The sequence below is a fragment of the Elephas maximus genome, chromosome 3 (genome assembly GCF_024166365.1).
Source record: "Elephas maximus indicus isolate mEleMax1 chromosome 3, mEleMax1 primary haplotype, whole genome shotgun sequence".
NCBI classification, from domain to species: Eukaryota; Metazoa; Chordata; class Mammalia; order Proboscidea; family Elephantidae; genus Elephas; species Elephas maximus.
The window spans coordinates 85,856,864-85,869,139 of record NC_064821.1 but is presented as its reverse complement, the minus strand read 5'-3'; the positions used below and the strand labels follow the sequence as shown (position 1 = coordinate 85,869,139).

General features: G+C 43.3%; 1 protein-coding gene across 3 annotated transcripts in view; it reads right to left on the bottom strand.

Annotated features, from left to right (window-relative positions):
* KDM4A (lysine demethylase 4A) overlaps positions 1–10,593 on the bottom strand; it is a 45,435-nt gene extending 34,842 nt beyond the window's left edge. The window contains exons 1-5 of one of the 3 annotated variants that reach the window (XR_007516639.1): positions 10,414–10,593; positions 7,945–8,120; positions 6,133–6,308; positions 3,506–3,620; positions 2,095–2,288 (exon numbers count right to left, since the gene is read on the bottom strand). Coding sequence is in view for 2 of the 3 variants with exons in the window: in XM_049879040.1 (XP_049734997.1) it covers positions 2,095–2,288; positions 3,506–3,620; positions 6,133–6,308; positions 7,945–8,082 (623 nt within the window). In the remaining variant the exon portion in view is untranslated. Of the gene's footprint in view, positions 1–2,094; positions 2,289–3,505; positions 3,621–6,132; positions 6,309–7,944; positions 8,121–10,122; positions 10,220–10,413 lie in introns of those variants that run through there. The other 2 variants (XM_049879040.1, XM_049879041.1) reach the window with 2 other exon arrangements.
* Between the last annotated feature and the right edge of the window lie 1,683 nt (positions 10,594–12,276).

The following is a 12,276-nucleotide window of genomic DNA, read 5'->3' as shown; positions in this document are numbered from 1 at the left end:
ACCTCTTTATTAAAAGTATTAAAAAGAAAAGACGTCAGTGTGAGGACTAAGGTGTGCCTGACCCAAGCCATGGTATTTTCAATCGCCTCATATGCCTGCAAAAGCTGAACAATGAATAAGGAAGATCACAGAAGAATTGATGCCTTTGAATAATGCTGTTGGCGAAGAATACTGAATATACCACAGACTGCCAGAAGAACGAACAAATCTGTCTTGGAAGAAGTACAGCCAGAATGCTCCTCAGTAGAAGCAAGAAGAATGACAAGACTTCGTCTCACATACTTTGGACATGCTATCTGGAGGGGCCAGTCTCTGGAGAAGGGCATCATGCTTGGTAAACTAGAGGGTCAGCAAAAAAGGGGAAGACCTTCAACAAGATGGACTGACAGAGTGGCTGCCAACAATGGGCTCAAACATAGCAACGATTGTGAAGATGGCGCAGTGTTTCATTCAGTTGTACAAAACGTCACTGTGAGTCAGAGCCAACTAAATGGCACCTGACAACAACTAGTCAGCAGGATGTCTATACCCCCCAGTTTAGCTCTCCATGAAAAAGGAGAAAAAAAGAGACCCTCAGCTTATTTTAAACTTTGGTAAAACTATTAAACTTTATACTTTGAAACACACAATAACTCTATCTTGACCTTTATTCTAAAAATTACTCCACAATAACAGGAAAAACTTCCCAACCCGAATAGCTTCATTATGGGGGTGGAGGGGAACAAAAGAGGAGAGTTGAGGAAAATGTTTGTCATCTAATGGAATCTGGGATCCATCAGGCAACCCTGCACACAAGTTCCTGGAAATCCCATTACAGATTACCTAAAGAGTGCATGTAATAACTAGAAAGCCTTCTTGAGATGAGAATGGAAATCCAATTTCAGGGAATTTCGGGAGTAAACAATGGTGAAGAAACAAAAGCTACACTTACGGATCCTAGAGATCCAGCCATCTAAGGAAGGAAATGGAAGAGCAGTGATGGGGTGGTCACAGAGACAAAAGGCATTCTCCTCAAGACTAGCATTTGAAGGAGGAAAGGAAAACCCTTGGAAAGGGCAAATGAAGATGGAATAGTTTCCAAGACTCCCCATGACCTGGCCAGTGGCGTCCCTCTGGCCTCATTTCTCACTCCCATACATACAGCTCAACCCGCAGTGGACCCCTCCAGTTCCCTAAACAGATCATGCTCTCTCAGCTTTGGGTCTCTGCACATGTTGCTGCATCTGCCTTCCCTGTGCACCACAGAGGTAGTCTCCCCTCCTTAAGCCCACTCTACCCAGCTAACTCCTCCTCATTTTTTGGGTCTCAGCTTAGTTGTCACCTCTTCCAAAGAAGTCTTCTCTAACCCCCACGCCACCCCTTCCTATGTGGACATATAGTACCCCCTTCCCCGTTACAGCTTTTCTCACACCACGTGATCACTTTCTCACTTTTTACTTCCTATCTCCTGACCAGTCTTCTAGCTGTGTGTGGGCAGGTATCTCATCTGTCTTATTCACCACTGTTATCTGCAACACCTGCATGAAAGTGCTGAGACTGACAGGGGGATCAACCAATGGAGAGAAGAAAAAACAAATCTTTTGTCTCCCCAAGTAGACTGGTAACATCCTGGAGAGCAAGAAAGCATATGCTGAATAGCTACATTCCCCCTGTGTTAAGCATACACTGCTGCTCTTCAAATATATTTTTCTATGAGGAAAGGAAAGCCTTCTACCATCTGAAAGAGTGACTCCAGTCTTGGAAGTCTGCCTCTAAGAAATGCCTCTGGCCTTTTCAGAAAAAGAAATTAAAAAGCAGTGGGACAGCCTGGAATAGCCCCTGTGGCTCTCGGTAACTCAGCCAACTTATGCTTTCATACAATGGTATTAAGTGTCCTGCTCCCTGAGGCCTCAAAAGATGGACTGAGCACCAGAGGTCCAACAGCATCGCCTCGCTTGAAAGCCTGTTTAAAATGTAGAATGCCAGGCCCACCCCAGGCGTGCTGAACCAGAGTCTGCATTTAACAGATGCCCTGGTGATTCCTATGCACGTTAAGAGTTGAGAAGCCCCGCTCTATAACCAGAAAGCCCCAGTGCCAATGCTGGCAGACTTTACCAGGACTTTGGTTCTCCGAAGTGCAGGTAATTGATACTGTACAGGTCCATGTCTTCAGTATGCCAAGCAAAGGATGTCTTCCACATTCCAAAATACAGGTATGGGGTGTTCACACCCTCAATGGTGATCCCACTCTCCTTTTCCACCAAGTCCAGGATTGTTCTCAGCCGGCCAATATTCCACTCATCGATGTGCTGCAAAGGAAATGACAGTTCATAGCAAGTTACATGTGAATATAAACTGAGGCGCTGAACCTACAAATCAGGGTAGGTCACAGATCAGTTGATACCTCTAAGAAAGATGTGGAACAATGTCAAACAGCATGGACACGAAGACCACAGCACCTCTCACTCACTTTTCACAGCCACCACTGAAACTGAGGCCATTTTATCTCCAAAGGGCAAGCGTCACTTTGTGAACACTTTGGAAGATGCTAAGAGATGGCAGCACCTGTTCTAATCCCTAGGAGGAAGTGCTTAAATTGAAGCCAAAGATACTTAAATCAAAGTAGGAAAAAACTCTTAGACAATAAAAATGCAAAACATAGGAATTAACTATAGCAATTTCGTGGCTTTTCTAGTCCCAATTTCCACTGGTCCGTGTCTTCAGTTAAAGTCTATAATGCCACCCAAATCCTTTTCCTGTGTTAAGTACACTCTCAATAATTTTACCCTGCTTTCGTACCTCCCCACCCCAGATTTTTATAGCGCCTTCCTGCCATTCATCCCTCTAAACCTGACTTCCTATCACCTAGAAAGCTCATCAACAAACTTGGAATGCACTTTTTAAACTCCTTCCTTCCAATTATTCACAGAAACATTAAAATCAATCTGAGCAATAATTCCTGAAATGTCCTACAAATTTTTAATCATCCAAAGACAATACCAAATAATTCCCTCTTTTGCCATTTCTAAGGTAGTTCCTTATGTCAAACAGCACTATATCCGAAGGCAATGCAATTTCTAAAAATAGCTTTTGCTACAAAATCTTGAGGGATTCTGAAAATCTAAATACATCTCTCTTCTTAAACATATACCCCTTTCAGTAGATGAGTCAGTGATCTTTTTTTCTGCAGAAACCACACTGCCTCTCCCCCAACATTTCATTTTCTCTGATCCCACCCTCTCAAGAACTCATCAGTTACCACCCACAGGTTATGCTAAGGGCCCTTGAAAAGAACACCACATCATTCAATTCACATGTAGAGTAGGAGAAATAAAATTCAGTCTCATGTAAAAATACCCACAATTAAGTGAACACAGCATGTCAGCTGCTAGTAGATCATTCATTTGTTTGTCCACCCATTCAGCCAACAGCTTTCAGGTGCCTACTATGTGCTGGGCTTCATAACAATAGTTTTACACAGCAAAATTACAAAAATGCTGCAAACAGGCTTTCCAGTGAGTCTCACCTTTTCATAGAGAGTGCCATTCACATCTGCACCATAGATTGGGGGATTAAATGTGAGATTTTTCCAGTATTTCCGCTCAAGCTCTTCAAACTCACTATAGCGCGGGGTACAGTACCTTTCAAAAAACAAAAGTAAAAGTATTAACCATTAAAAACCTGTTGCAGTCAAGTCGATTCCTACTCATAGTGACTGTTTAGGACAGAGTAAAACTGCCCCATAGAGTTTCTTTCCAAGGAGCACCTGGTGGATTTGAACTGCTGACCTTTTGGTTAGGAGACACAGCACTTAACCACTACGCCACCAGGGTTTCCATTAAGGGGACTAAATTCATTATGCACAAACAGTGTAAGACATAATCCCCTTTTCTAGGGATAGCAAGACATTTCAAATGAACAGGACATAATTTTGGCCTTCAAGGCTCTAAGCAACTCCCTCAATATCCCTTCCATGTGCTCTGGGCCTGAGGAAAATGATGGATGCTCAGATGTAAACTCGTTTTCCTTAAGAAGCACAATATCCTCAACTCTCTAAAGAGACTCTATTTAAACTACACTTGGGCTGGTGCAGGAGTAGCTTGGCCACCTGGGAGACAGAAGCTTGCAAACCTGTACGAACCAAAAGCCAGAAACCCCAATATAACCACACACACACACACACACAAAAAAAAAAAAAAAAAACCAAACCCAGTGCCATCAAGGCAATTCCAACTCATAGCGACCCTACAGGTCAGAGTAGAACTGCCCCATAGAGTTTCCAAGGAGCGCCTGGCAGATTCGAACTGCCGACCCTTTGGTTAAGCAGCCGTAGCACTTAACCACTACGCCACCAGGGTTTCCAACATACCCACGGACATGTAAAATCAGCCAGTATGTGAAAAGCTGAGGCCTCTGGCAGCACTCATTTCCCTGCACCAACATTAAGGAAGATGCTCCGAGAGGGTTCATTTCACTGCTCCAGGCCAGGCACCTTTGGTAATGTCTAACACTCAATAGAGAATCCTACCTAAAATACATTCAATATTCCTAAAAATACAAACATAGATTTGTGCATACCAAATGTTACATTTAGGGAACCTTAAATTATATATATTATATATAGTCATATATAATATATATAAATTATATATATATAAATTATATGTATAATATAATCATATATAAATTATATATAATGATATATCTGTAAAATACATATATAAAATATACAATATAAATTATATAAATGTAGATAGAGATACATAGATATCTCCCACCTCCAAGTGATCTGTTTTATTAATGTGGATTTGTTACTACTGGGTCTTATTAAAGCTGGCTGGACATGTAGAGAGAAATCAAGGGTAAGAACTTGTTATATTTCAGGGTGAAGGCAATAGACACAAGACTGGCAAATTTAAAAGGAAACGAGGTATCCTGAAAGAAGCAACAGTCTAGCATCTGCTGACAAGAAGAGAAGACAGACAGTGGGCTAAGGCCCCCAGCAGAGTCCCTGGTGAGAAATAGAAATAGAATGCATACACATGACACAGATCAAAGGATGACAGGGCCTTTCATCTACAGAGCATGTCACACCTCTTCAGCATGCTTTTACATACATTCTTACACTGGATAACAGGAAAGCCAGAAATACAGATATTTTAAGGGTTCAGTTATCAGTAAAACTAGAAGATCTCAATTAGAATTGTGATAAAGTCAAACAGAAAGAAAAGTAAAGAGCAGAAACAGAAAAAGCAAGACCTGATGAGAGAGATGACAAAGCACATGAAGTCCTGCCCCCAGAGTGTGAAAACTGGCAAGCTAAAGATTTAGCTTTGGGCTCGTTCACAGCGAGGGCGTAATTTGTCTGCCTGGCTGAAATCAAGACATACACAGACAAAAAGTCTCAGGAAAAGAAGCAAAGGAGAATGGAAAAATCCTTGTGTAAACTCAAAACTGAGAAGTAACATGAGAAAGAAGATTCAAGAAAGAAGATAAAGGAGGAGCAAACAGAGCTGAATGAGGGAAACACAAAATTCATTCTCTGCAAATCTGAGGTAAAATGAGAGTTAAATATTAAACGCAGCAGAGAAAAACAACTGACCTAAACAAGAAAAGTTTCTAAAAGATAAGAATGTAGTGATGGTAAAAAAACAAGGTGATAGAAAATAACAACCAACTTGGTAGTTTATTCACATCTTGTTCATGTCAAAACAAAAAAACGGGGTGGCAGCTAAGTGGATACTGAGGAGTCGGCATGATTAGGTAAAGACAGAAGGATCCAGAGTAAAGAGACGAACTAACGCCACTTTTTGATAAGCAGGTTACCGATACATACGGCAAAAGCTCCTTTTAAATCATGTTCAACTTTCTCCTTTGCAACTTAGCAATTTACCAGAACAAGAAAATGATTCCCCTTTTGATGGAGAAACAATGGGATAACTTTACGTAAGAACGTGTACAAGTTTAGACTGTGACACGATACTGAGAGGAGGAAGTAATCCCATAAAAAGAGCAGAAAGGAAGACAGAAGCTAGAGCTGAGGGAACTGCTGCTCTTCAGGAGGATGGTCATTGCCTTGGAGACAGCTATGAGGATGAGATGCTAGGTCCTGGATGGTACGACAGGTAAAGAAAGAAGCGTGTTTTCACTCACTTATCACTGTTGGCTATCTTGCGGAACTCTCGAACAGTCATGGCCTTCTTCTGTATGTTGTACTGAGTAAAGAGGCCAGACTGCCCAGTCACCAGCTGTTGGATGGGGGCAGGAATGACCAGATCATCAATATCATCATAGGAAGCTCGTGGCTTCCACTCCTTTGGAGGAACAACCTGTAGGGAATACAAGAAACAAAGGGATAGATCAGAAACCTGCAAAGCCAGTCAGAATCCAGGAAGTCTGCAGGCTGCTCTCCAATCTAACAGTCAAGTTTTCTAGAAAGTTACCTTGATTTAACCACACTCGCCCAAACACAGCAAGTCACACTGCCATGCTAACCCTGATCCAGTTCTGCCATTAACAGCTGCCTAACTGCAGTGACCTAAGGAAATACTTGTTCCCAGCCTCAGTACCTTATCTGGGCATCAAGAAAGGAGGGTGAAGAGCTGATTCTCTCCCAATCTAACTGCAGGGCTCTCTTTAAAAAAAAACGAAAAGTACAATTTTACTTGATTTGGTAAACTCTACACTCTTAAAAGTTGAGAGTAAGATATTGCAACAGCTACCTTCTAATAACATTTTGTTTCTCACCCATATAAGTATACTACCTATTCAAATACTACTAATAAATTAACCAGATAATTAACATGGGAAAAAAAGAATGAGTTGGATCCATAACTGACCTAGAGGGAGAAAGATATGTAATTAAAAACAAAAAAGGAAAAAGACCAAACTGACACAAATACACACGGCATGGTCCCATTTTGTTTAAAATAAAACAAAAAATAATGTCTTACGTGTATGTTCATTTGTGTGAGCAGAGAAAAACATACGGAAAGAGATATGCCAATCAATTAACAGTGATTACATTAAGGATGTGGCACAAGAGCAGATGGGTGAAGATTAGCCATTTCTTATTTCTCAATCATTTAACTTGTAATAACCAGAATGCTTTTGTAATTTTTTTAAACTAATAAAGTTGAACCCCCCAAAAAACCATACCATGAAAAAGCTACACTGAGGTCTTGCTGCTTCTACCTGCTATTAACCCTGCAGTAGCAATATCTGCATATAAGAGTAAAGATGGAAATATCTGAGGCCTCAGTGGGGGTACCAACATCCAAGGACTGGTCCTCAGCTTGGTAATCACTGTCCTTACTTTCTTTTTTCAAATTAAAAAATATATACACATGATAGGAAATTGCAACAGTTTAAAACAATAAAAGTTTCCTCCTGGTTCAGAGTCCCCTGCCTCTGACCTTCTTGAGGATCCTTCCAGAAATGCACTCATTTTATTTACTTGATTCTGACAGAATATATTATGGGTTGATTTGACTCAAAAGAAAAAACTAACCTGACTCACAGGAGAAAAAAGTATAAACCAGAAACCAATTTCAAGTTACAAGAACCAGAATACTCATGCTGGCAGGCATTTTCCCCTTGAAGAAAGACCACATGGAAAGTCAAGTTGAGGATGCTCAACGAGAATGAAATCAGAGCCAGAGGCTTTGGATGGCCTCAGCGCTCCACACAGAGATAAAAACCCTAAAGCACCCATCTTCACCGTGAGGACCGAGGTACCACACCATCCAGTCCTGGGAACACTGGCTCTTTCCAAGCTGCTCTCCTCCCACCTAAAAGCAGTGATTCTTCAGATGCTAACAAAAGGAATTAACTTACGAACAGGAGAGCACACACTCATCGGTCTACCTGCCTGTTGGTAAAACCCAGCACTTCTGGTCTTCATTAGGAAAAATCTTACTGCTGCCCTCTGTAACAAAAGCCAGAATGAACAACCCCACCCCTTACCTTGGCCAGCCCAGCCCGATGAGCTCCTTGGGATTCAATGTAGGCAATGTATCGACTGAAGTTACGGAACTCCTCTATGGTCGGATAGAAGGTCATTATTCGAGCACTGGGATTCAGGGTTTCTGATTCAGAAGCCATTTTCCCTACTCTCTGAGGTCACTTTGGTCAGATGAAATCTAAAGAAATGTTATTAACAGCTTAAAATTACATAAAACTTAATCAAAATTAAATGCTGTGGATGTCAGTGCTGAAAATAGTAAAAGAGGATGTAGAATTCTGAAGAAGCAGTGAGACCTCACAGCTGGAATCTGCCTCTGGAAGAGTCATTTAAAGGAATTTGAAATACAGATAGAAAGGGTTTTCTCTAAAAGAACCTGACGAATGGAAATTGCAAGTATTCAAATCTCATTTAGATGGATACATTGTTTCGGCTATAAAAGGAGCAACTGTAATCATTCAGTGGTTGGTCCTATCTAACAATACAGCTGCCCTGCCTGTATTTTACCCTTTTATCTTTTCAATTTAGTCTCTATTCACACCTTGCTAAGCCCTTCTCAGAACATTAAAAATAACTTAAAACCAGATTTAAAAAGCTACCTATCTATGGACCCCCTTCTAGGGCACAGCTTTAAAACAGGATTCCAAATCCTTTAAGAAAAGTTACTTGGTTACAAGATTACAAAGTTTAAGGTTAAAAAAATACTTTGACATTAGTAGCAAGAGCTGTAGCTTTTAAAGCCCTAAAGTGAAGCTGTTCTCACATCTAAGCCAAAATGCAGTTCCAGCAGTACTTAATGAAGTCAAGCCAGAGACTCGTTTAATTGCACTGTACCCAGAATTCAAAGGACAAAATTTAAACAGGCAGTAAACTGGCAATACAGGGCGAACTTCGTAAGTGACTGCAGAAAATAAAAGAAATACTTTGCTATGCTTTTAGATGAGGCCTTCAGCTAAGTGCGTACACTAGCCATTCTCTGGTAACACAACAGGCCATCTCAACTGAGAAAAGGACAAAGCATACCAGCTAAAAGGAGTAAGTTTAAAAGCAAAAACAGCATGCCCTCTACTGAACCTCCTCACCAAGGGTTTAGCCATCCTGCTCCCCCAATCTGGGCCCCAAAGCCATGGCAGCCCAGTTCCAAGAGTCCCCTTGAAAGCTGGAGAGAGAGCCCAGAGGGGAGGAAACTGCTTCCAATGTACCAGTAATCTTGTTAACAGACTGGGGAGACAGAATAGAGAGCTGTCTGAGAGAGGAGAAAAGTCAAGCTCCACTACCTGCATCCACCAAAAATAACCGGTGTTTCTGGCCAGGTTCTTTCCATGCGCCTTGTAGAAACTTTGCATGGGAAGTGTACTATTATCGCTGTTTTGCATACCAGGAAATCTCACAGTCCTGAAATGCACTCCTTTTGCTCCTCCCATTACTAAATGCTGCCTACTCTCCACCTAGACTAAGTCCTTTGCAAGGGCAGGCTCAAGTGTGAGGGAACCTGAAGTTTATTCCATTTTGAGGATCCTCTTTTAAAAAAAAAAAAAAGACATCCTGCTTTTACAAAACGGTATCATGTGATCACAATGTGAGGGCTTCCCCCCACACCTTGGAAGGGGCCCATCAGCTTCACGTACCTTTGACCCTAATCATCTTAGTAATGGCTAAAACCTAGAACAATGCATGGCACGGAGCAGGCACCCGGTAACTGCTGAATAATGATTTCCTTACCCTCACCATAGTAGCTCATCTCCTTTCTTCAACTCTAGGGTTCCCTTCCCCCAATCTATTCCCTGGGGAGAGTTCCCATTCCCTGACACCTTTCCTTCCGCATCCAGTAACAAAGCTTAGTGGTTCAAGAGCACCGGCTCGAGTCAAAACAACTCTGACTACAGGTCTGGTCTCTACCGTTCATCACTTGTGTGACCTTGGCAGCGGAAGTTGTTTGAGTCTCAGTTTCCCCACCTGTAAAATGGGGATCCCAACCCCACGCGCTGCAGGGTTGCTGTGATTAAGTCAGATGATGCAAGCGAAACGCTAAGCACTAGGCCCAGTACTCAACTACTCAATAAAGGCAGCTGTTGCTAACATCAGTTCGCACCCTCGCCCCCTTCCCTCGCAGCCGCTCCCGCCGGCATCGCTCCACAGGTAACTCCCCCTGCCCCGCTCCCAGGGTCCGCGAAGCTCACCGTAGAAAGTCCGGCCCCTCCCGGCCCCGCCGCCCAGGCGAGTGAGGCTGGGCCGCAGGAAGAAGAAAATAAGGCTCGGTGGACCCGCCCACCTTCCCGATCTCCATTGGCCACAGGAAATTGGAAAAGGCCAATCTCAGAACCCACTTTGGAAACTCCTTCTCCCATTGGCCAAAAACTATGCCTATCACTCACCTCCTAAACGAACCCTCGCCCCTCCCCCACCGAGGTTCACGGTCACGACTACAGCAGCAACAAGCCTAAAGGATTACAAAATCCTACGGTTCTCACCTAAAGCCCACCGTCCCGGCAGGGCTTGGGTCCAACTTTTACTGTCGCCACTAACCGACTCTACCGCTTTTCCAGCCGGCCAAGGGCGAAGCCCCGCCTCCTCTAGGGTCGGCCTCTGCGCAGCCTCGCAGCGCCCCACGGAGTCGGCCAATGCGGGAACTGCTGTAAGATCTCAAACAGCAAATGGGCACGTGATTCAGCCGCCTCAAAGTCCCGGAATTTCAATCCGCTCAGCCTATGAGCGCCGGCTCGGGCTGTTGCCAGGAGAAAACGCTGTACCACTCGGGAGCACGGCCACTGAGCATCTGGGCTGAACCTTGGAGCTGGCCAATCACAGACGAGCTTCAGTAACTAATCAGGGTTGAAAGAAATGAGCACCTGGAAACGGGATGGTCGGGAAGGTGGGTAGAGGGCGAGGAGGTTATTGTGGGGTGTTTTTAACGAAAGAGCGGGGCAAAGTCTTTTGGGGGTGATTTCGACCCTTGCCTTGTGTGAAAGTGTGATGGAGACTATTAAGGGCAGGTTCCGAAGTCGTAGAGTTCCTGATAAAGTGATCAACGTGTCTCAGTTTGCCCGGGTCTGTCTAGGTTTGAAAACAAGTCCCGTGTCCTGGGAACCCCTTAACTCTCCGGAAGACCAGGATGGTTGGTCACCTTACTTCCTGAGGACTATTAGGAACAGTTCTTGAAGGGGAGAGAGCCCTGAGGATCATTAGGACAGGTCCTGGGAGGAAGTGGAGTCCTTAGAGTCATTAGAAGCAGTTCCTCAGTGAGTGGGGATTGGGGGTCATTAGGAGCAGCTCTTGGGAGGGGGGATCCTGGGAGTCCTAATAACTCTAAAAGGCACTTCTGGAGGGCGAGGGGGTTCCTAGAAGTCATTAGGAGCGGTTCCTGAGGGGTCGTGAGCCCCTTAAGGAGCTACTTGATTGTCAAGAGTGGTTGGGGAGGAGGCGTACAGGACACCCTTATAGGTCAAATAGGAAAATAGAACACCCACAACTAGAGTCATTAAGAAAAAAAAAAAAAAGTACAAAATTCCCCGTAGATGAGTAATGGGGTAGTGTAGTGGAAATAGTTACAGAGTCTGACTTGTGTTCAAAACCAGGTCACTCCTCTAAGCTTGGATTTTCCCATCAATAAAATGGAAAAGGTAATACCTGCCTTGCAGAATTGTTGTGAAGATGAGAGCTAATGTACATTGACAAGAAGGATGGTATTACATAGAATGGTACCGACTTAGACCATTTGTGATTTATCTCCTGGGGCTGGGCACACTGCTTCCTGGAGAAAGAAAAAAAAAATAGAGTTTTGTTTTTTTTAAAAAAAAAGGTGGGGGGGAATGGCTGTTGTCTTTCAGAACGGTTATAAGGTCGTTCTCTCTTGACCTATTAAGGTAATATAATAGATTATATTGGGTAGCTCACAGAATTGTTACTAGTCTAAAGAATCCAGCTTGGAGGATACATAACAAGGAAGACCACACCAAATCATGCAGCAGAATTGATCCACTACCTTCCTTGCTGCTGGACATGCCCTAGATGTGGATACAGTTGCCAGCACTGTCACTACCAACTGCTCTGTGAACTTGATCTTGGTACATTTCCCACTGTGGCCAAAGAGTGTTTTCCAAAGTCTCTGCTACTTTGTATCACTAATTTCCATCCGGTGTGTATACATGACGGGTAGGGCCTAGATCAAGTTCTCTGGACCTCCTACTATTTCTCTGACCAGTTTATCTGTTTCTACTTTAGGCTCATCTTTCTCTTCCTGCCCCTTAAATGTTGATAGTCTAAGCAAAACTAACCTATGGTAATAGAAGTCAAAGTCGTGGTTACCTTTGGGTGAGGGGCAGGGAATGATGGCG